The 22,466-nt window shown below is 38.9% G+C and overlaps 3 protein-coding genes across 3 annotated transcripts; all 3 read left to right on the forward strand.

The window, feature by feature from the left end:
• The first annotated feature begins 406 nt into the window (after positions 1-406).
• LOC139109879 (uncharacterized) lies at positions 407-10,962 on the forward strand. Its single transcript, XM_070669285.1, has 4 exons — positions 407-3,346; positions 3,643-3,910; positions 4,353-4,622; positions 5,266-10,962. Exons 1-4 carry the CDS (start codon positions 3,098-3,100, stop codon positions 5,352-5,354), a joined length of 876 nt encoding a protein of 291 aa, XP_070525386.1. The 5' UTR covers positions 407-3,097; the 3' UTR covers positions 5,355-10,962.
• A 115-nt stretch (positions 10,963-11,077) lies between these two features.
• Positions 11,078-16,333, forward strand: Osi24 (Protein). The gene is made up of 4 exons (XM_070669555.1): positions 11,078-11,822; positions 12,615-12,788; positions 13,078-13,376; positions 13,994-16,333. The coding sequence occupies exons 1-4, from the start codon at positions 11,183-11,185 to the stop codon at positions 14,414-14,416; spliced, it is 1,536 nt and encodes a 511-aa protein (XP_070525656.1). The 5' UTR covers positions 11,078-11,182; the 3' UTR covers positions 14,417-16,333.
• A 464-nt stretch (positions 16,334-16,797) lies between these two features.
• Positions 16,798-19,408, forward strand: Osi2 (DUF1676 domain-containing protein Osi2). The gene is made up of 4 exons (XM_070669547.1): positions 16,798-17,665; positions 18,175-18,478; positions 18,616-18,809; positions 18,995-19,408. The coding sequence occupies exons 1-4, from the start codon at positions 17,509-17,511 to the stop codon at positions 19,327-19,329; spliced, it is 990 nt and encodes a 329-aa protein (XP_070525648.1). The 5' UTR covers positions 16,798-17,508; the 3' UTR covers positions 19,330-19,408.
• The last annotated feature ends 3,058 nt before the right edge of the window (positions 19,409-22,466 follow it).

Consider the following 22,466-nt stretch of genomic DNA (forward strand, 5'->3'; position numbering starts at 1 on the left):
TAAGCGATCATTAATTAATTAAGAATTCGAGCTAATGATGGATGATATTCGCGACCACTCGAAAAGAACACCGACCTTCCTAGCAGACGGTTTCTTGCAACGCTCCTAAGAATCTCCTTTCCGACTGGGAATGTGTAACGAGCTGGAATATCGAGATCGGTAATCGGTTGCGGCGATATTACCACTTCATATCCTGTCGACGTCCCCGTACTGGGTCAGCCGGGCAAAGGGGTAAACAGGTTGTATAGCGAGCTAACAAGCGCGCGCGGTTCGCCCACTCTGTACTTGCCCGCGCGACTTCTTTTTGCTTCGTAATCCGGTAGAGACGTCGATGAACATCAGGCACCTTTGCCGCTCGCATCCGTTTTGCATTGCCCGCGAGTGAAAGCACGCGCGCACGCACGAACGTGCTTGACATGCCCGAAGAACGGCCCACGGTTTGTTCCCCGTTCTCTACCTACCACCCCATCGGCGCACGGAAAAAAAAATTAAAAAAAAATATCACTCGACGGTGCTTCTCATACAGACGCAATAGATCAAATTTCCAGGCCAGTGGAGTAAGTCGACGATGCCTTTTTCCAAGTTTGCATAAGAGGAAAAATTTATTGCCCGGGTTCAGTGGGTTAACGAATTGCGCTTTCTTTGCGACCCGAGGAGTGCGTTTTGACAAGCGTTTCCGGTTAAAACTGCCCAGCTTCCGCGTTCACGTCGCGGGATTATCTGCGATCGCGCACAAGTGTTCAATAAATGCGCGTTGTAAAATAAATAGATAGAATTAATAATTACAGGTTTTACGCTTGGTGCGGATGAGATTTTCCAGTTTTCAACTTTCTAAAATAAGTTCTTCTATGCGATAACGCACCATTCGACTTGTAGAACGCATGATGTAAATAGCATCGGATTATTTCCTTGGTTCGCTCAAGTCGAAAATTGCAAATGGCTAATACGCATCGCCATAAGCGATATAAAATGAATATGTTAATGTAATTTAAATTAAAACCGATTTATAATTTCAAATTAAAAATGTTGCTCATAGTAAATTAAAAATTAAAATTATAACGCCGCCCGAATCAATGCTCGCGTATATATTTTTTTCAATAAATTAAACGCGCCGAGGATATTACGGACGTTGATAAAAAATTCAATTTTTTATAATCGCACTGGATTTTTAATAATGTGACGCGAGGCCAAAGTGAAGCAGAGGACTGCCGCATGCAAACCGGTTACGGAAAAGAGGCTGCGCCGCAAACACGTGTGTATGATATCCTGATTCCACCCAAAGACTATAAATGCATTAATAGGTCAATTAAGCGCCTTTCATCCGCCTTTTGCTATTATTTCTTATCGCATTTTACTAACTGTTGCGCAATATCCAACCTACAATACGTCTTTATAATATCCAATTTATCCTACGTTTTTATAATTTCTTTTCATCTTGGATAAGTTTAAAACCGCGATTTTATAGTAGAAGAAAGCGTCATACTTTTTCAATTCCTTAACATTTGACATTAAATTTCTACGCAATGAAACTTTGATTCAACATTTGAATGTAAAATAAGTCGCAAAAATTAAAACGCAGGAAACATCTTGGGCGTCAAGAATAATCAAGACTTCTGTGTTCTTTGTTTTAAAAAAATAGTTCACAAGTTTTAATATTAAGGTCACACGTGTCGCGTGGCATTTTACATTTCAGTTTCTCCTCAAGAAGAGCAAGAGATTTTTCTTTCCTTCCCGAAACAAATCGGTTTGCCTAATTTTACTTAATTTCTGCTTCGGAAAGACATAATTTACGAATTATAACGTTACCTGTGATTATCTGTGATAAAAGAATAAAAAAAAAAAAAAAACTGAGCGGCCGTTGCGGGTGGGTGCACCAGAAAATGTAGTGCTTCCACCAGCCGTGAGGAATGTCGCAATTACGCGGAGGAGAATGTCGCGAGGGAGACCCTTCGCTGGATCTTTAAATGACTAACGGAAGGACGTTGTTATCACGGTCACCACGTGCCGTCAATTGTTCGTCCACTCCACAATAATTCAATATGGAATTCCGCCGCTCGATAATCGCAATATAAAACGAATACGCGGTATGGGTAAATGTTTGACGTAGCGCGGTTCACCACGGCCCCTCCAGCTAAGCCCGGAGCCTTCGTGAAATATCTTTATGATTGTCTGGGAACGATTAGGCTGACAACTTAGTCGTGCAGCTGGGATATACCGTTAAAATTGTATTCTTATTTAGTCAAAAATTAGGACATATTCTCTTTAGGATCTTAATTCAGTTTTAATGAATTCGATCGGACGAAATAATTAGAGTGGAACTTCTGAGGCGGCTTTTCGATTTTTCTTTCTACGTGCTTGTGAAATGAATACCCTTTCTTTTTTAATTTTTTTTTTTAATTATTCTGCAAATTTAACAACGCCTTAAAATGATCGGTGCAAGGTACTGATAATTCGCGAAATTAATTGCGAAGTTAATCGCGAAATTAATCGCAGTATTGTTGAATAATCGCTCCGGTGCTTCTTCCTCAATTTTAACATATCCCGTTTGATGTATCACGAATTTTATGGTGTGATGAGTTCGTTCCATTGTCATTACACGAATTTTCTTTCCACGACCAGCCGCCGACCGCCGGCGAATCCTCGAGTGTCTCTCGGGACGTCGTATCGTATAGAATGCAGCGGCAATCTCTGCACAACATTATCTAAGCCATGGACCGTTACCCCCACCGACCTAAATGCACGCCGTATAAATGGTCAGAACACCTTCTAACCACTGTCAGTGAGCGTGTGCACCTAATCTCGCCTTCCTGCAACGTGCATCATCCTGCATTAATCTGTGAAAAGAGTGCGCGGTATCCCCCTCGTATTCTACAACGCCACTTGAAATTTCGTTTCGTTAACTGCTAAACTTCTCTCTCGATGCGGCTTATCGCGACGGGCATAATTGACGCGGTCCCTATGACGAACAATGATCACAGAGGAATTCGAAACGAGACAGGTGATCGTCGCCATTGTTCGCAATGAAGTGTACGCCGGTTAATCGAAACTAATAAGATCCGTATCAACAAGTGCGAAGTTAAAGCCGTCGATCTAAATTATGAAGTGCCGATATTTCGGAGTTACCGAGTGGTTTTGTAAAATTCAATGTCCGAGAGTGACCAGTACGTCATACTGGATGTTTATCCTGTTGATAATTTGTTCTCGACGGACACATTCGTTGGGCCTCGACAACACGACGGATCTTTTTGTTGAAAAATGTCAAATGGAATGTAATTTAAGGAAGGATGTTGCAACCTGCGGTAAATATAAAGTCGCGCGGTGGTTAAACACTGTAGTTAAAGAAAAGGTATGTGTTTGTGACGTTTGGAATTTTATATAATATTTAACTATGTTTAAAAAAAAAAAAAAAAAAAAAAAAAAGAGAAGTCAATGACACATAATTAAGTACGTAAATTAATTTACGATCGAATACCGTCAACAGAATTATAATATAATATAACAATTAATTAGGTATGAATAACTGTAAAATTGATAAGATATATTACACAATAACTGTAAACACGTATCTATAATTTATGATTTTAAAAAGATAATTTAACGTTTTAATTAATTGCTTAATTAAAACAATTTATTATAATTTAGGAATTTAGTTATGGACCATTTCGAATAATAAGGATGCCATCGATTTACAAGCAATCCTTTTTGCCCTATTTGCCACGTTCTCGAGCATTTAAAAGCGGCATAACGGAAGCCCTGAACTTCGTTAGAGATAGTATAGAGGACTTTTTAACAAAACGTGCCATTGTATATACGATAGACAACCCGGCAGTTACCAGAGACTTCTCTTCGAGCCTAATGCTTATGGACGAGGATGAACTTGAACATTTAAAGGATGGCAAAGAACCGGCAGGTAAAATCTCGATGCTGATCTACCGAATAATTAAGTACGAGATAAGGTTTTTTTTTTTATTGCACGGTGTTACACGCAAATTCTTCAAGTTCGCGTAATGACCACATTAATCTCGCGACCATAACAAAGAAAAGGTGTACTTACCGCTCTATATATAACGGAACGTTCGAATTCTGATATGTCCGAGCGTAATCGCAGTTTCAACTGCAGTTTGTTTCGGATAACGGTGAACGTTACACGTAACAAGTATTATCACCGCGAGAGCCATGCAATTTGATATAATGTTCCGTAATATTTGAAAAACGCGATGAACGCGACGGCAAATGACGGGGTTTAACCACCTTTTATTTCGCGTAACGGCAACGATACCGACAGTTGCTCCGATCTGCAATAATTCCCGGGGATTTTCGAGAAGGAGAAAATTAATGAACTCGCTTTACAGGCGGCGACTGGCGAATTTTCAAGAAGAAGAAGTCTATTATCCTTCCGGTTCTCATATTAATAAACTTGATTAAGCTGAAGCTCCTGCTACTACCAATTTTCCTAGGAGTTCACTTTATCAAGAAGCTCCTCGTACTTGGATCATTGATTCTACCATCAGTATTCGCGCATTTAAAGATTTGTAAAGTACCACCGCAGCCTCATCACGCGCACCACTCGCACCCTTTCCATTTATGGTCCACCGCGGCAGACACAGCGGATTATCCAACAGGTGAGATTATTTCATTAAAAAAAATTATCATTTCGTCTCTGACGATCGGAATTATCGCGCTTTGCAATCAATTTATATACTAAATTTTATTTTAATTGCCATTAATAAAATCTTAAATAAAATTAATAAGGCGGAAGACCGTGGATCATTTTTTAATTGCAATTTTATTATTATTTATGTACGTAAAAATTATTTTTTTGCGGCTAGAATCTATCGTGTGCTTTTATTTAATCGTATATGATAATATATGAAAATCTTTAAACAAAAGTAACTCGCACAAAGTGATTTACATAATTGTATTATGTAGGCTAAGATAACATCGCTCAGCTGTAACAGATGATACATCTTTATAGACTAACATACGTGACGTATATACACATATTTAATGTTAGCTAACAGCGACAAGTATTATATTTGAAACAGCTGTCAGTATGCGTTCCGATAACGTTTCACGCTCGACGTCGTTTTCTTTAAAAAAAAAAAAAAGGAAAAAAAAAACAAATTTAACGTCACGTCACGTACGTTTGACGTTCGATAATCTTTTCTCGTAAAAGCTGCACGTATTTAATTTAAAGATCTTCATATTTGTTCACCGAGAGTCTCGCGGAAACTTCTAATACGTACTCCGGCATTTTCTTTGCAGGATATGGGCAGGACGACACTAATTGGCACAGAAACGATTACCAGCTGGGATATCCGAGCTATCAAATACTCCGCAATCCTTACGGGTAAAAAAAAAAGAAAGCAAGTGGAACCTACTGATCGGTATCGGGACCATTTTTGAGAGTTCGTTATTAGTTATTTTCCGACGAGCCTTCGAGAACGAGGTGCTGATGCGAGTCAATTTTGTCGAGGCATCTCGAAGTAGCGCTTCGCAAGTAGTGTAATTACTATTAATCTAATTGTGATCTGTGTAATCTCAGTAATCGCGTAATTCCCCGTAAAATTGCTCACTGTAATTACGGTGCATTGATACGCGCGCTAAAATTTACGTCGCCGAACACCGGCGGCTCATCTCGGCTCGTTTATTCTAGCCAGGAACGTTCCGTAAATAACTTTCACGTGGCTTACCGTTATTTGACACACGTCGATATATTTTAACCTTTACGAGGCGCGGGTTTTCAGAAAGGGCACGGTGTTAAGGGTACATCCGGCTTTTCCTGAAAATCCACGGTGGACGAGGAGGAATATGCTGGAGAACGTACGACAAACCTGCCTCTTTTAATTTTTCTTTTTTCCCCCCAGAATGTTAATTTCTAACTTTCTAATTCTATTTCTATCTGTCTTATTGTATATTATTTATTATACATTAACGCAATGTCAGAGACTTATCCTTGTCGATTAGCTCTGATTAATTTCATACTCTACGACGACTAGTGAAAGATCCTGCGATCGTAGGACTGTAATTTTCCTAAAATGAGTTATTTTATTTTTTTTTTTTGTTAACTAGATTTTTAAAAGAACGTACAGGGATATTAAAGTAACCGAATTAAAAGATATTGAGAACGGAACTGGTTTCTTACGAGTTAACATTTGCCCGTAGTTTAAAGTGAAATTCGGAAAGACTTCTAGAGCAGCCGGATTATTTGTGGTCAAGGTCGCTCGACCGAGTACGATGGCCCCTCTACTGACCTACTGACAGATTTGGACACACGCCCGGTTTGTAGTTCGAACGAGCGGGCAGGCCGACTCCCGTGTCGTAGTTATGCGTCCGTGCGTCCACCTTGACCGACGGTGTCCATGTGTGCGAACACATGTGACCCATGCGCGAGCCCGTCGAAGACCGTTATCGGCTCGCGGATGGAGTACGGCGAGAGGCTAGTCATCGTTCTTGCCGGCGACACATATTTTCGGCCCCCGTGACGACGGCCAGCTGGTGAATTTTGCTCTCACCCTTTCCCTACTTCGATACGCTTTTCCCGCCACGTGGATGAGATCTTTTCGGTTTCCTAATCCGCGTTTTTTTTTTTATCAAACACCTTCGACGCGCGCCTTTGAGGCGCCGTCATTTTAATTCAAATTAAATTCTTTTTTTTCTTTCTTTTTTTTTACGAAACATTCTTTGATTGAAAATAATTTTTTATACTTTCTGTCGCTAAGATCGACGTTGTCTGGGGAGAAAGGTGTGCTATGGAGTAATAAAAGAGACGCGCGAGAGTGGTTTGACACTTGAATGCCGAGGAATAAAGTGACAACAATACTCGAGCCTCGCGACAAGATGGGAAATGCGAATCGGAAGCGACACATCGCGCATCGCCACAGGATAGGCAATCGATACGCGGCGGTGCACTCGTCCGCGGCTGCTCGACCGTTATGTTCTTACGTTATACGCGAACGAAAAAGTCGCATTAATGTAACGGACCATCGTCCATGTCACGGCGTTCGACTTGCGTATCCGTATCTACGTCGAACGTATTTCCTGCATATTGTACGATTCATATGTGCCTGGTTCACGTGCGCGTGTGACGCAGACGGCACGATGTGTGCGTTAAATACCGGAGGTGCCTCTCAGGATGCCGCAGATGAAGCTCGCGGGAAGCGAAGTCGCGCACGAACAATCGGAGATCCAACTTAAATGGAACAGTCTTTTCTTTTTTTAGAATGAAAATTGCGGAAGTCAATCAAAATCAAGAACGACGAATGACTTGCTCCTTGGGAAAAGGCATTTCAGAACGTCAATTTTACGAATTGTTTCACGTAAGAAACACCACCTCGCGATAAATTTTCACGTATCGCTGCTTGCGACTTATTACTGCGGAGTTTTTATTTATTTATTAAATTTTTTTTCTTTCTTTTAATAAAGTAAGAATAAAAAGAAATTTATGTTCGTATCGATAATATTATATTTTAATTGTATGAAATTTTTCAACGTTTATTGAAAGCGAGTGTGTTTAATTTTTGTTCTAGTTATATTCGTGCATGTATGTATATGTTTGCGCATGAGGACAATTATATTAAAAAAAAAAAAACTGTAGTATTGCATGTATAGTATTACTCGTAAAAAGTAGTAAATTATTAAATAATTAACGTATCTCCCTTTTTTTTTTCCTCTAGTTACAATGCACGTTGTAGTAATTTTATGGAATTGTTCGCATTTTGTTTTTTGTCGACCAACCAGTTGACAGAAGATTGTAACTTTAAAGCTGTTATATATTTCAGAACGTTATAAAAATAAATGCAAAAATAATTTTCTTCGTCGTTATTTCCACGCCTGCGAAGACAAGTTATTTCGTTCGGTTCTCGTTAATGAACTTAAACGCCTGATAAGCCCGACGTACTCGAATCCAATACTTGGAATACTCGGAGTGAGAATCTCTCTTTCCCTCTTTACAAAAAGCGTAATAAATGTAAAAATTAATGCGGGGAATGTTATGCGAGTTACGTTTTTGAAAACGATTTCATAGGTGTGTCACCGACTTGAACGTGAAAACCGGCTTGGACAAAAAGAAGCGGTACACCGGCATAACTTTCTTTTTGCGAGAAATACATTTTCGACGAAGGGAATCGGATCAGAATTTTTGCGGCGCAACGTTGGAATTATAAACGTCGCGTAACGCCGGTGGAAAAGGTATGCGACGTTACGGAAACGCATTCTAACGATGGAAACTCGTTTGAAATTGATTGCCTCGTAATTTTAAAATATTCAGATGAAACAGCCGCGGTTGAATTCCGAAGAACTCGCGCGTCCCCCGACCATTGTCCCGCGCGTACCGATTTTCGCGAAAAGAAATCAAGACCTTTCGTTTCGTACGGCACCGCTTCGCCGCCGGGGCTCTTCGCGATTTACGATGCAAAGTTTGCCGGCCGAGAAGAGCTCCTGAAAAATTTGTTTTTGTTTGACGACATCGGTCAGGCATTTTGCAACGTTCTCGTAAAGATTCTTTCGGCTCTACGCCGTAACGGGTTCTTTCTAATGTCAATGGCCATTAGTAAATAGCACTTCGAAACGTGGAGTATGTATACCATTGAATGCGAATGGTAATCATTTTGCGGTAATCGCGTTTATCTGTCAGTTCTATCGTACGAGAAGAAAGGCCGGCCGGACGCACGTCGGCGAAGCCTAAAATCAGGTAAACCAGTTTTTCGGAGGTCACAGGCGTTTATTCGGGAACGGCGGGGTTTCCGAGAAAACACGGGAGAAATCGCTAGTAAAGGTGTACAACCGCGATTGAACTCGTGACTAATTCGATTGGACTTGAACGAGTGATCTTCGCTGACGTCACCGGGGATAGTTTCCATATGAAAAGTAGATCACGCAAAAAAGATTTAGTAAAAATCGCGACATTTTTTTTTTTTATATTCGACCATTAGATCGGGATATGAAAGAGTGGTCTCACTCCATCGAGCCGCTAAATTCTTTTTTGTCGCTATGAAAGCCTATATCTGCCACAAAAGAATCATCGCAAAACCTTACGGATTAATTGTCGAACCGGAGATACTCTCGAAGAAAAATACAGGCGGAACCCGGACGTTCTGACGGATTAATTTATCATCCCCTTTTTCGTACCATTCGCCTTTTCCCGTTTCTATTTTCATTCTTCTCCGTTTCTCGGCGATTAAATTAAGATCATTATCGGCGATCTCTTAGCGAATCATTTCCTATGCGATTGGGCGGCGTTCGGTCAGGCTTGCTGAACTCACCGGTCGGAACGTTTCGCCGAAATACCGCCAAGTGAAATCGTCCGTGTGCGTCTTCGACAGTTACGCTAGCCCGGCGGGTTCGATTGATTTGAAATAAGGAAATTTTCCCTTTAAATAATGTTCACATTCGAATAGTTATAATCTTTCGAAGAAGGGTAGATCCTAAACCAAATGGCGGGAACAAACGGACGAATGAACGAACGTAGTAAGCGAGGAAGGTGGAAAGGAATGGATAGAGGGACGGACAGACGGATGGCCGGGTAACCCAGATCGGGTCAGTCGAGCCGATCCTACGGAGACCGGCTGCCAGTATAGTATCGGACGTCGTGGACGATTCCGACTTTCTGGCCACTTGCTAACTCGCGCGCAACGTCTCTCGGCCGTCTATCTATTTTTTTTTTTTTTTTTTTTTTTTTTATAAATATCGAAAGAAATTACCCGATCGTTGAAACTGACGTTAATCACTCGAGCTAGGTGCGGATTGTTAATGTCAACCATATACTGTGAAAGTGAGTATAGACTTATTTCCGGCGAGAAGTATAACGACTAAATACCCTTCGTGTGTCGTCATGTGTTTGATCGGTGAATGAAATTATTTTTAGTACGCGCACGCGAACAAACGCATAAACGGAGCATTGTCAATGAGATTATGCTGGAATAGATTGGTGAAAGGACACTTGTATAACCGTACGCTCTGTATACCAGTTATTAACTGCACACGTGCACATGGTCGGGGTCTTTAAAGACTGCATTATGACGCTGATTAATGCTTACGTGCTCTTTGCCGTTTTTAATTTTACTAGAAAAAACCTACGCGCGCGCTATTTTTTAAAAGACCAATATTATAAACTACGAAAAAAAAAGCATGCGACTTACCAATCTGCATGAGCTTCAGCGGAGTTGAAGAATTCTGCCGGTGGCTGTAACATAAAAAGAAATACATTAATGTAGACATGCTAGTATATTACTTAATAAGATTAATAAAAAAAAGGTAAAAGCTTTTTTTTAATAAGGTTTTTTTTTTTTTAATTTAATGCTTACCTAAAAGTTGCTCCGCCGATGCAGGATGCCCATCCCGAGCCTGCTCCTCCTCTCAGTTTGTGTGTCGAGTCGTCCTTCCGCGTACAAGTCACTCGCGAACACCCCGACCGTGATTTTATAATCGCGAAAATTATTCAATGATCATTTACGCACGTTCCATGCTCGGCACTCGCGTTTAAAAGAAAGTCGTATGTCAAAAAACTCCGCCCGAATACTTAACGAACTCCCGGAACGACCGACGAACCGGCTGCGGCTCGTATAATTAATAATTTCGGCGATGACGACACTTTTTCGTTGACAGCAGCTGCGTCGATCTGCAACAAATAAAGAAATTTTTTTTTAAAGTAAAAATTACAAATAATTTTTGAAGGTGTTGATGAAATTATTAAAAATAGAATTTGCTTAATTAATCTGTGATTAATATTTAATAGTATTTTTTTTTGTACACAGTTCACACGAATGAAAAAGATCAACTGAATGGAAAAAATAAAGAAAGGACATGCAAGATTGATCTAGCATAACCGACTTCTATAACACAGAATACCATATCATTACGAGCTTAATAATTTGAGTAATAATATTTCTTTATTTAGTACTGTTACGTATTTCTTATTAATTAAGAAACCGACGAGATTCAAGTTTAATGTCGAAAATCTGTCTCGTGCTTCTTTATTTGCCTTTAGTAATTTTTATAATTACATTTCGACGTCTGTATTTTAATAATTTGACGAAAAACCTTTTAATTGAAACCTTTAATTATTATATTCTTTTATTAATTTGCGTGCTTTATTTCAGAAAACGGAGCTGCAGGTCGAGATGCAGCTCTCCTGCCGTAATAATCATAGCTAGTCAATAGACAAGCGCCCGGTACCTTTTTCATGGGTCGGACAATGGCAAAAGGGAGAGCAGCCGCGATATTCTCGATTGTCCTTCTGGTTGTTGCGTGTCTCCGTTCAGTCGCGGGGGTCAAGGTCTACGCGGAGGTCGCGTCCTTGAACGAGACCGCAACCCACGATTACGACATCGAGAAGAACGAGGTGTCGCTCTCTCGTGAACCGCAAAATCAAACCGACGAGTTCCCGGACGATCATCCGCACAATATGCATGGGAAACCGACCAAGTTCGATATCGAGCTGCCCGCGGACGATAAAGCGGATTATCAGATCGAGCCGACGAGGATGGCGAACGCCACGGCTAATCCCATTGAAGCGAGCTCGGCGGCGAATCAGTCCTCGTCAAACTCGATAGAGTGTAGAGGGAAGCTCACGGTCTCATGTATACGAAAAGACTTGTTGAACTTTTTAGATAAGCTCTCAAGGGTTGACACGTACAACGTCACGGAATCCGTGCAGATAATTAGGAAACCCGGGGCGAACGTCACGTGCGACGATCGTAAGAAGGACGACGCGGGTCTGGATCTTTTGGACAGGGTTCATCGTTACGCCAGGACGCACGTTATGAAGATACAGCTAAATAAGGACCTGAGTCTCGCCAGGAAAGCCCGGACGTTCTTCGGTTGTGAGTTTCTAGACTGCTTGCTACAGATTTTTCTCGCGTGTGTACTAGTGCCGTTACTTTTGTCGTCACGAAAGGTGGATTTACTGAAACGGCGGCACATAATGCACGGTGAGCGACGTAGCTTTGAGCCGCATAGTGTGATGCTCACCGTAAAGCAATTGCATAATCGTTAATTAGTGCGGAGTGAGAGTAATCGAGCAGTTCACTAGAAAGGAATATTTTCTTATCAAGAAAAATATCGCAGTCGTATCTATTTCCACCTTTCGATTAAATTTTTTAAATAATCTTTTCATTAAAGTGCGACATTTTCAAGCATTCTTTTGAAATAAAAATAATTGCTATTTTATTTTTTTTTTTCTTCTTTTAATAAGTCAAGCTAATTAATTTTTTACTCGATAAGCGGCGGATCTAGTACGCTCGTAAGCACGAACTGGCATAAATAAAATTAGGGGGTGAGCGAGAGCTTTAACTTCGTGAATTGGCTTTTTGGAATTAAATCAAGTAATGAGATTGGGTCCGTGCTAATTGGCAAAAATGCGAACTAAACCAGCAATAAAACGGGTATGAGGAAAAACGAAGCGTATAACATTGTGCAAACAGCCAAATTAATTATAATTCCGGTGGATTTTATTTTATTTTATTTTTTTTTTTTTATTATTTATATCGCAGAGTGTTTCAGCAAAGCGCATGACACGTGGAGCCAGCGAGATTGAATATGAGAGAGATGCTGCTTGCAGCATGGCTTGCAGGGCTAACCGCAGGGCTTTAACGAGCTGGTACTTTTGCTTTCAGCCGCGTTTCAGGGAAAGAGTTCCTTTTTAACAGGATTCGGGCTTGGTTTTCTAGCATTCGGTCTGAAGAAACTGTTGCTGCCCTTCTTTTTCGGCGTTCAGATAATCAAGAGCGTGCTACTCGCTCTTTTCCTACCGAGCATCATTGGCAGTATTGGTAATATCGTTGGAAAAGGTATGGATTTTATGTTTAATAAATTTTATTAGAAAGTGGAATATTTTGAGACTCGAAATTAGAAAAGAAAAAAAGAAAAAGAAAGAAGAAACGAATCGACAAAGTTAATGTTAAAACGTAAAGAGCGCCGTGGAAATGTAGAAATCAGACCTTCGTTGAGAGCGCGCTCTCTTCGTTCTTTGTATTTTCGCGGCGTTCGAACAATGGCATTAATATTAATTAAGAAAGCATCCCGGAACAAAGCGCCAAGAGATTAAGAGTGCAAATACATGTTACGCGTGAATTGCAGGTGTGTCTTCCTTCGCCCAGTCCTCGCATGCTGCGCCCGTGGGTACACCCGAGGAAAATTTCGAGTTCAAGGATAACACCGATCTCTACAACGATGACTATCTTACGCGGCAACCGGTAGGGACATTACCAGCATCCGCCATGTACGACGAGAGCATGATGCAGACGCAGAAGACCCCGGATATCGCGTCCCGCTACGGATTCGTCGATTCGAGAATATCTCACGCGAATGCGCTTTCGGATCGCTACTACACGCGACACGTAGCTGCGCACGGGCTTTCTAAAAAGCAAGATTTTAAGGTGAGCTTTTGAAAACGGGCAATTACTTGCGCATTCACGCGCCTTTTCCTCTCGCGGCGTAGCGTCCGCGGCACTTGATCCGCTGCATCGCTTTCTTTTTTATTTTATTTTTTTTTTCCCTGAGCTCGGATGATATGCAATTCATACGGTTAACGAGGGGACTCAAATGAAGCTATAAATTATCATGACTTTTCTTATTAATACTTAACGGAATCTTTAATTGTGTAACAGCGATAACTCTTACCGCACGATTCAGAACCGCGATACACGCCGAGCTCGAGCGTACTGCTGTCGCGTTAATAGACCCACGGTTCGAGAGGAACAGTTCTCTAACATTTAGTCAAATAACGAACTGGGTAAGTGTGCCATAAGAACGCTCATCTTTTATTCCGTCTCCGGAGAATTTTTTTTTTCCCCCCTCGTACCGCCGACGAGCGGAAGGTGACTGCGCTTTCCACTTTTGATAGTATTCGGCTATTGACATTAGTCATTGAGAATTCGCGCGACCCACTTCCTTGTTTGCTTCGCTTTAACTCGTTCGGCACCTTGCCGTAACGGATACCGGCGACCATTAAGTGTACCTAGCCGTAAACACGCATATTCAATATTGCCTGCAGGTCTTCCACGAGATCCCGACGAGCTCTTTGCTGCTGACTAACTACGATCCGTTCTACTCGCCTCTGTTATCGCGCCTGGACGCAGTTTTTTCCCGCCTCGGACACAATACGGAGGGCTGCAGGGAGTACGCGGTGTGCGCGATGTACCGGAGTCCGGCGCGTTACGCCCCGTACTCGAACCTGGTCTCCGCGCAGCTGTCCCGCGAGCTGAACGAGCTCAGAAAACCTAGCAGCGACAATCCCGACGTTCTACGGTTCTTCAGATACATGAAAGCCGCGAAAGACGGCCAAGACGGCATCAAGTGCGAAGAGATCTACGCTAATTGCGCGAACGCCCGCGAGGATCAATCCATGAAGCAAAACCAGGCGATGCTCGCGACGTATCAAGACATCAACAAGCTCGTCCAGGCGAGGAAGATTTGAGATCGCCCTAACTCGCTTTCGTTATTGCCGTCGTCAGTACCGCGAAGAGCGATTTAAAAAAAATTGGAAGACGTATCTCGTATCGCTCCGAATGCGCGAGCTTTGAAAGCGGTGGCCTATAGTTCTGATCGAATGTGTTAGCGCAATCGCTAGAAAAAAAATTTAGCGCTTGCTCTAATGATCGAACATTCGCTCGTAGATATTGCGCGTAATTAAAGTTCTTAGATGTCTTTAGTGGCGGATTACTACGATCGCACGTGGCGCGAATCTCTCGAAGCGCTCGGGAATTTCGGAACTTTAAGAATGCAAAATTTCGATTTTTCTTCTTTCAAAAAGTTTCACCAGATTTTAAAATAGAAACGATATTTAAACAATTGTAAAACGATATCGATTTTCGTCTGTGAAACAACGTTTTAAATTAGAAAATCCGAAACTGTTGCGTTTCAAAGCTTCCGACATAGTTTTAATTCGCCATTAATTCGAACCTGCAACTTCTGTAACGAGCTCTCGATGTATCTCACACAGTTTCCTAAATTATCGTTTGCAGCACACGTTGGTTTAACGTCGATATTGTAACGGCACGCGATTCCGTGAAATCTTTGCTTTCTCATTATTTATTTATTTTTACGAAAAAAAAAAAATGCAGAATCAAATTTATAATAATTTAAACACATTTTATTGACTAATATATAATTTTTAATTGTTCATTGTATTATTTATTATATATTAAATTTGTTTTAAGACGTGTTCGAGGCAACAAACGTGCTTTCTTGCGTATAATCGACTTTGAGAGCAGGAAAATTGTGCGACGCAACGACTTTGCAACGATTCACGATGTTAATTAATTAACAGAATTTAATATTGCTTTCTAGATATCTTAGAAAATAGAAACTGTGCCGACACAATCAAGAGCATCTCGATTTGCATAATACTTCGCTTTAGATTACGAGACAGGTACATGTGATTTAATCTACTTCTCACGTAACAAAGCGATTTAAAAAAATAGAAATAAGATCCACCATAAATTTAATATAAAAATATTATTAGAGAAATTTGTTGCTTCAGAATATTTTCATTGGATTTAATTTGCTCGAATGATTTGTATATCCGACACACGTGCACAAATAATCGATAAATAATTCATAATAACGTAAAAAATTGTTTAACAAATTGTGTAAAATTAGATTTAGAATGTTAAAATTGTTATGTATTTAATTTATATTTATTTAACGCCCGTGTACAAGATGTTTAATCCCGTGATAAATTTTAGTAATTTTGGATATTTATTTATTTATGCGACATAAGAAATTATTAATTTATGCAATTCGAAGGAGGAGCATGTCGCGCGGAGCACATGCGTATTTAGCTTAGAACTAATTTTATTGAAAAGCTGCAATTATTCCATTAATTGCGTATACGTATACACGAATCGATGTACATCAATAAAAATCTATGACGATAGTCATGTGGGTTTCTCCAAAGTAAGAAAGCGCAATGCGTCAACGTACGACATAATCATTTATGTAATCAAAATCCTGTTTAAGATATAAAGCGATAAAAAGGAAAAAGAAGTTCTTTTTTTCATTAAAGACAATTGTATCGAACAATTAAACCTCGCAGCAAACGAAATAACGTCGAAAAATAATTTCAGAGACCGCGCGTTATAAAAAAATAAAATAACGAATGCTATTTCACGTGCAAAGGAAAGTGATTTGCGATTCAAACTACTTGCAATGCGGAAAAAACGAATATCGATACCAGAAGAGAGATGTATCTCTCCTAAATATATAATAAATAATGTGACGATGACTAATCTCGAATTGTATAAAATGAAAATGAAAGTACATTGACCCGGTCCCTCTTGCAGCATCGAACTTTCCGGCTCCGTTTCTTGAACCTAGTTCCGGTTCTCGTTCCTTACGCTTCCACTTTCACTTTCGATTTTTGTCAATCTTCCCGTCCGCGGTTCTGGGAATAATTTGCGGATCCCGTCCCCTCTTGCAGCCCGATACACGCGTATAAATGGACAAAGGTGGTTCGTGTGGCGTCATACCGTTTTCGACTAAACCCGTGTCCGGTACGTGGCACCAATTTTCAATCTTTACTTAGAACTAAATTTTAAATTGGTGATTTGGTTTATGTTAATTGGCTCATTTTCTTTTACACTACGGTTTCGAATTACTGAGGTAAGTCAAAGCGATTTAATAAATTTTTTAATTGCCGTTTGAATTTCAATTGTTTCTCAACAGCTCTTTATCATTAATCAATTAATTAGTAACGCATGTTTTCTCGATTTATCAGTCCTCGACGTTCTTGTTGCATACTTATAAGATTTTAAGCTAATTGTTTTATTTAATAAAAAATTGATACCGTAAGTTCCAATCGTGTTACCGGACAACAATTATTTATTTTGCAATCTCGCGATTTAAGTAAAATATTTGCGGTGAAAAAGATTATTTTGAGACGAGCGTATTACTATTATTATTCAAGTGGAATGCGCGCGTGATCAGAAATTGGAATCAGAAACCCGCTTGCTTTCATTCTTTACTTCTGATTGGTGCGCGCTCATCTAACGGCACTTGGTGAACCAGAGAGACGACTGCCAACAGTCGATCTCGCAGACCAGCAAGTGCTGTTTGAGGATCACCACAAGTGCGTTTTTCAATAAGGATGTCGCGTAAAGAATATCAAATCACGAACATTTGACAGTGCGGTAAGATATTTTAACATACTCAATTGTTTTCTATTTGTAGTTAGAAACATGTAAGCTACTTAATTCACGCTGTGTTCCATACTTAGTAGTAAGATAACTGTTCATTTTAGTTCCGTGTATTTTAAATGGTTCAACGCTGATTTCTTTTATAAAAAAAATAAGTAATTGTTGTCAAAAATATAACAAATGTAAGTATACGACTTGTGATTTGTGGAAATTTACATGTTACACTCGAAATGGTACACGTAAAATTAATAATAATTTAATTAAATATATTAATATGACGATTCGTATTTTTTCTGACGTATAAATATGTATGTGCTCCGTTATAAAATATTAAAAGATCTGATTGTGCAGGTAGTACAAAGAGAAGAGCAGAATGCAACTGCAGCGGTTGTTGGTAATTCTAGGAGTCTTTTTGACGTTGTCTTTTTTAACAAATTGTCAATCTACTGGAAAAGTTACATTTGAAGACACCGCTAATGGAAACACCGCTAATGCAAACACCGCTAATGAACATCAAGAACATGCGCAAGGTAAGATAATTATGTTACCGAAATTACTTGCATGAATAAATTTTTTTAAATTATTTTTTCAAGTTTAATATTCTGTTTATTAATAACTATTTTATTTTTATCGAAGAAACGACGTGTCAGCTTCTACCGTAATAATTGTTGTGATATAAGAATGGAGGATAACGACACGTGAGATTAAAATTCCTCACGATAAAGAAATTAATATTCCACACCGGAGTTTTCACTGTATCAATAATCTCCGCACAGAGATTATTAATCACAGAACTCGTGTTAGCCGATAGTTTTATTTGTCGAATGAGCAATTAATTTTCGGTACATGCGCTCCGCGATCTACGTGTTATCTGCTCGACTCTCGGCCGAGGAAATGCGGGATGCGGGAGTTTTGATTATTTTACTACGTTCGTACAAATGTACGAAGCATACGTTTACAATGTTCGATTTGTTTTTTAAATTGTCTTTTTAAATTAAAAATTGTATAATGAGAATTTTATATGAATTTATAATTTCAGAAAATACGAAGGACGTCTCGCCGCAGCCGAGAGGATTTAATCCTGCTCAACATATAAATGATTTATTTAATTATATCGGTCTTGGAACTGGGGAAAATGTTGACCCGTATTTGGCAAAGGTTAACGAACGTTGTTTAACCGGCGACTTTGCTGAATGCTTTAAATCACGAGCGCTAAATTATTTTTCGGACTTTTTCGATCAACCTGAATACGCATTAAATGACCACGTCCGAATTAAACGAATGTCTGAAGAAATAGTAACGAGAGCACATCGTCAGCCGTACGAATATTCTAACGAGCCCAGGTAACCTTATTATTTTTTTTTAAGCATGAAAGTATAATTGCACAATGTTTCCTATTGCGTGTAACAACGTTATTTAAATTATAAATTAAATTAAATTAAATATTACGCTTTCTAATTTGAAAAATAAAATTAAATAGGTCCGGTGAAACAGAGTGGGATCAAATGATTAATTTCATGAAGAGAAAGATGGAACGGTTTGTAAAAACAATGTCTTTCGAATTAACAATTCCTGACGAAGAAACTGGCTTCGATGAGTCTTATAAACCAAAATTCTTGAACGAAATTGCCGACGAACTTGATACAGTCGAGAACAAGAAGGCGCCATTATTTTGTAAGAATTTATTTATAACATTATTCGTAATTATTTTTCAAGTTATATAAATTATATGAAAAATTAATGAGCGTAATATTCATGCAGGGAACGCTCGTAAATACGTTTTTACGTTTTATCAAATGTATTTAATTAATTACGTTTTATCAAATGTACTTGATTAATTTTAAAACTTAATGTTTCAGCTCGTCATCGACTCAGAAAATTTCTTTTACCCTTTCTGCTCGTCATAAAGCTGTTTAAACTAAAATTGTTATTACTACTGCCTTTAATTTTGGGATTGGCTTCGTTCAAGAAGTTCCTTGGATTTTTGGCGATCGTCATACCCGGTTTAATAGGTTTCCTTACGTTTTACAAACCGAACGCGCATTACTATCCGGTATATACCAAAAACGGAGTTGCTCAATCTCATTACGAACCACAGCATTTGAATTATAATTATCATGGTGATCATTATGCAAATACAGACTCATACGGTCATGATTTGGCATACCGCGGCTATCAGCATTATAATTCATAATTATTAATTTGATTCGTTATATCTTTAAAAATCATAGTATGATAAAAAAAGATTATATTTTCAGTGGCAAAAGTTACATACATATGCTCAGTTTAATTTATGTTTTAAATATTCTAATGTTTAAATTATTATCATAGAGTATAATTTTTTATTCGCTCGTATAAGCGTATTCGAATGTGCCTTTAATTGTAAAATAATCTTTCTTTTTCTTTTTTTTTTAATTTGTATTATGTATATAGTTAAGTTTTCGAGTCAATTTTAAATTTATAAAAATAAATTGTACATACATTTATATTCAAGTTACGATTGTATTATTATGTAAATTTCTAATACAACCAAACTATAAACTTGCTATTTAAATTTCGTTACGCTCATTGCATATTTATTAATTGACATATTTTTTAATGGTAATAGTTTTAAATTAATATGCGTTTTAATTATGGATATAGTTAAGTTTCTGTGTCAAAATTTAAATATATTCATTTTATTTTTAAATCTAATGTCGGAAGTGCCTGAAGTTTTTTGTACACGTGCACTGCAAAGTAGATATGGTATTCACTACGACGATGACGACGGCTAGCGTGCGTGATCTCGCCGTTGTGTGCATCGAGTCTCACACGAAGTGCGTAGCGCACATGTGTCGAGCGGCGCCGGTAATCAAGGACTGATAGTGAGGGATGAACGAGCCTCACTATCCTCCCTTGTGCGCGACGGCCGAAGGAAAGGATCGACAGGGAAAAGTCACGTATGCTTGCCGTCGTCGTCGCCAGTAAACGCCACATTTACCTTTTTTTTTTTGCACAAGCGTAATAGCATACAACTGGCTTTCTTATTGTTTTAGTTTCTACCTATTATTCCTGCGCTACTTTTGCGGTATATGCTCTCAATTTCAGGAATCGAAAGATGCGCAGAATGCGTTTGCGTGATGCGATTAATTCGTTCATTGATGTTATAACATATATCGCAACTAGGTTAATAATTATGATATAAAATTACGCAAAGGAGAACGCAACTAACTGTTCTATAATGTGCTATTAAAATGAATCGCAACAATTTTTATTACTAACTTTTTATAAAATAAAAATTTCATATGTTCTATAAGTTAAAACGAAGATTCGTGTAGCTTGTAAAATTTGCGGAAAGAACAAAAAAAAAGAAAAAAGTAGATGAAAGTATGTTAAATAAATTTTAAATTATAGCTGAGCGAACATGAAAACTGTAAAACTGTGCTGAGCTATTTGTTTTAATAATACACTTTACTTTAAAATTAATATTAAATTTAATTATTAAATTTATTAAAATTAATAATAATTACACATTCAAATAATTGTAATAAAATTAAATTCGCAGTACTGAACGAAGCAAAATTTAAGCTGCGATTTTTTTTTAATCCAACTGAAAGATATCGTTACCTAAAAATATCGGACACCACGTGGAGAATTACTCGCGGGGCAGTTAACCATTGTCGAAATGTCTCTTTAATTGCGTGAAAATGCCGTGTGCGATATTATACCGGTTCTTTCTCGGATACACAACGAGGAACTATCTTCTACGCGAACCGGTCCGATACGATTCTCACTCGCGATCCAGAGAATCGGATAGACCGGACCTGTTGACCAAGTGGCCCCGTTTGCCGAGAAGACCGGAAACGGCCGATCATTCTGCGATATATGGAAAGTAATTTGATAGAAATGCACGTCATTTCTAGCCCTTCGGAGTTGCCGCGCGTTCAAATCTCTTCCCGTTTCTCCAAGTAATAAAATATCGATGTTAAATATAATTAATTATAATTAATTATAATTAAATTTCATCAAAACAGTTAGAAATTTCGCGTGCAATTATATTTCTCTTGGATTAACTGTATCGCCGATAATAGATACGTTAATAAAGAAATAAAAAGGAGACTGTATTAATGAAGCTTTTTTTTTTGCAGGGGAAATAATTTCGACAGGGGAAATAATTAATTTTTATGTTCAACGATCAGACCGAATAAAAAGAATTGTGAATAAAGAACGAGCTTTTGATGTTACAATGCGATTATTTGACCGTCGCGCTGCGAAGAAGATGCAGTAGTACGTGCGAACTAGTGCATTTATAATAACATGGATTTTCCTGGGCGGCTTATTTATGTCGAATTATTAAGGACACTTGCGCATTGAAAACACGGTGCAGCGAAAGCGATACCCGCGCGTAAAATGGGTCGCCTAACTTTTCGGCTTTCAGATATTTTCTATTAAATTGACGGAAATTTCCTCGCGAGGAGTGTACTCGAGGACTTGCCGTCGTATACTTTCTATATTTCCCTTGCCGATTTTATTCAGAAATTTCCCACAAAGTGCACAACTCCAACTTTAACTGTAAATAGCGACGTATGGCTGTACAGTTACGCGCACTGAATAATAATTGTCGATGTATCGCTGTACCAGTAAATCTGATTGTGCGTTTACGGGTTTAAGTCGCGCTGGCTTTTTTCATCGTCGCGTAACGGTCCCGAGTTATCTCATATTACGAATGTATGATCTGGACGAACGATGAGCTTGTAAGAGCCGAACAAATTAAGGTGAAAGACATTTACGCGCGGGACTCCGTATTTTATCGAGCCATCTACTATTCTTGGTCATAAAAATTGGCAGTTGACGCTTTATTTTATAAAATTCGCACGTAATTAATTTAATTTAATTTAATAAAATTAAATAAAAGGGGTAGTATTAAAATCCCAACTTCTTAACGTAATATAACACAATAATAAATTAATTAAATATATATATATATAATAATTTATGATAATATATAACGTTTATATTACGTCATTGTTCTTGGTCTGAAATATGCAATCGTGATCCTGACAAAATACCCGTTCGGAATTCGACATAACGGTGCAACGGAGCACCAAAACGTTCGTTCTCGCGATTGTCTTGGTCTCACGATGGTACAGTTCGCATGGGGAAAGATCGGTTAACGTGTGTATGGACGAGCTTTCGCGGCTAGGTCGCGACGTTAACCTCTGTACCGCGAAAGTCGCTTTTACGAGAAAACGGGCTGAATTCGAGAACGAGAGAGGCGGATATGGTAGTTTTCCGCGATCTCCCCCACGCCTCATTATCCATCCAGTTAATAGTATTCGATTTATTTAAGAG

The sequence above is a fragment of the Cardiocondyla obscurior genome, linkage group LG19 (genome assembly GCF_019399895.1).
Source record: "Cardiocondyla obscurior isolate alpha-2009 linkage group LG19, Cobs3.1, whole genome shotgun sequence".
Lineage (NCBI taxonomy): Eukaryota > Metazoa > Arthropoda > Insecta > Hymenoptera > Formicidae > Cardiocondyla > Cardiocondyla obscurior.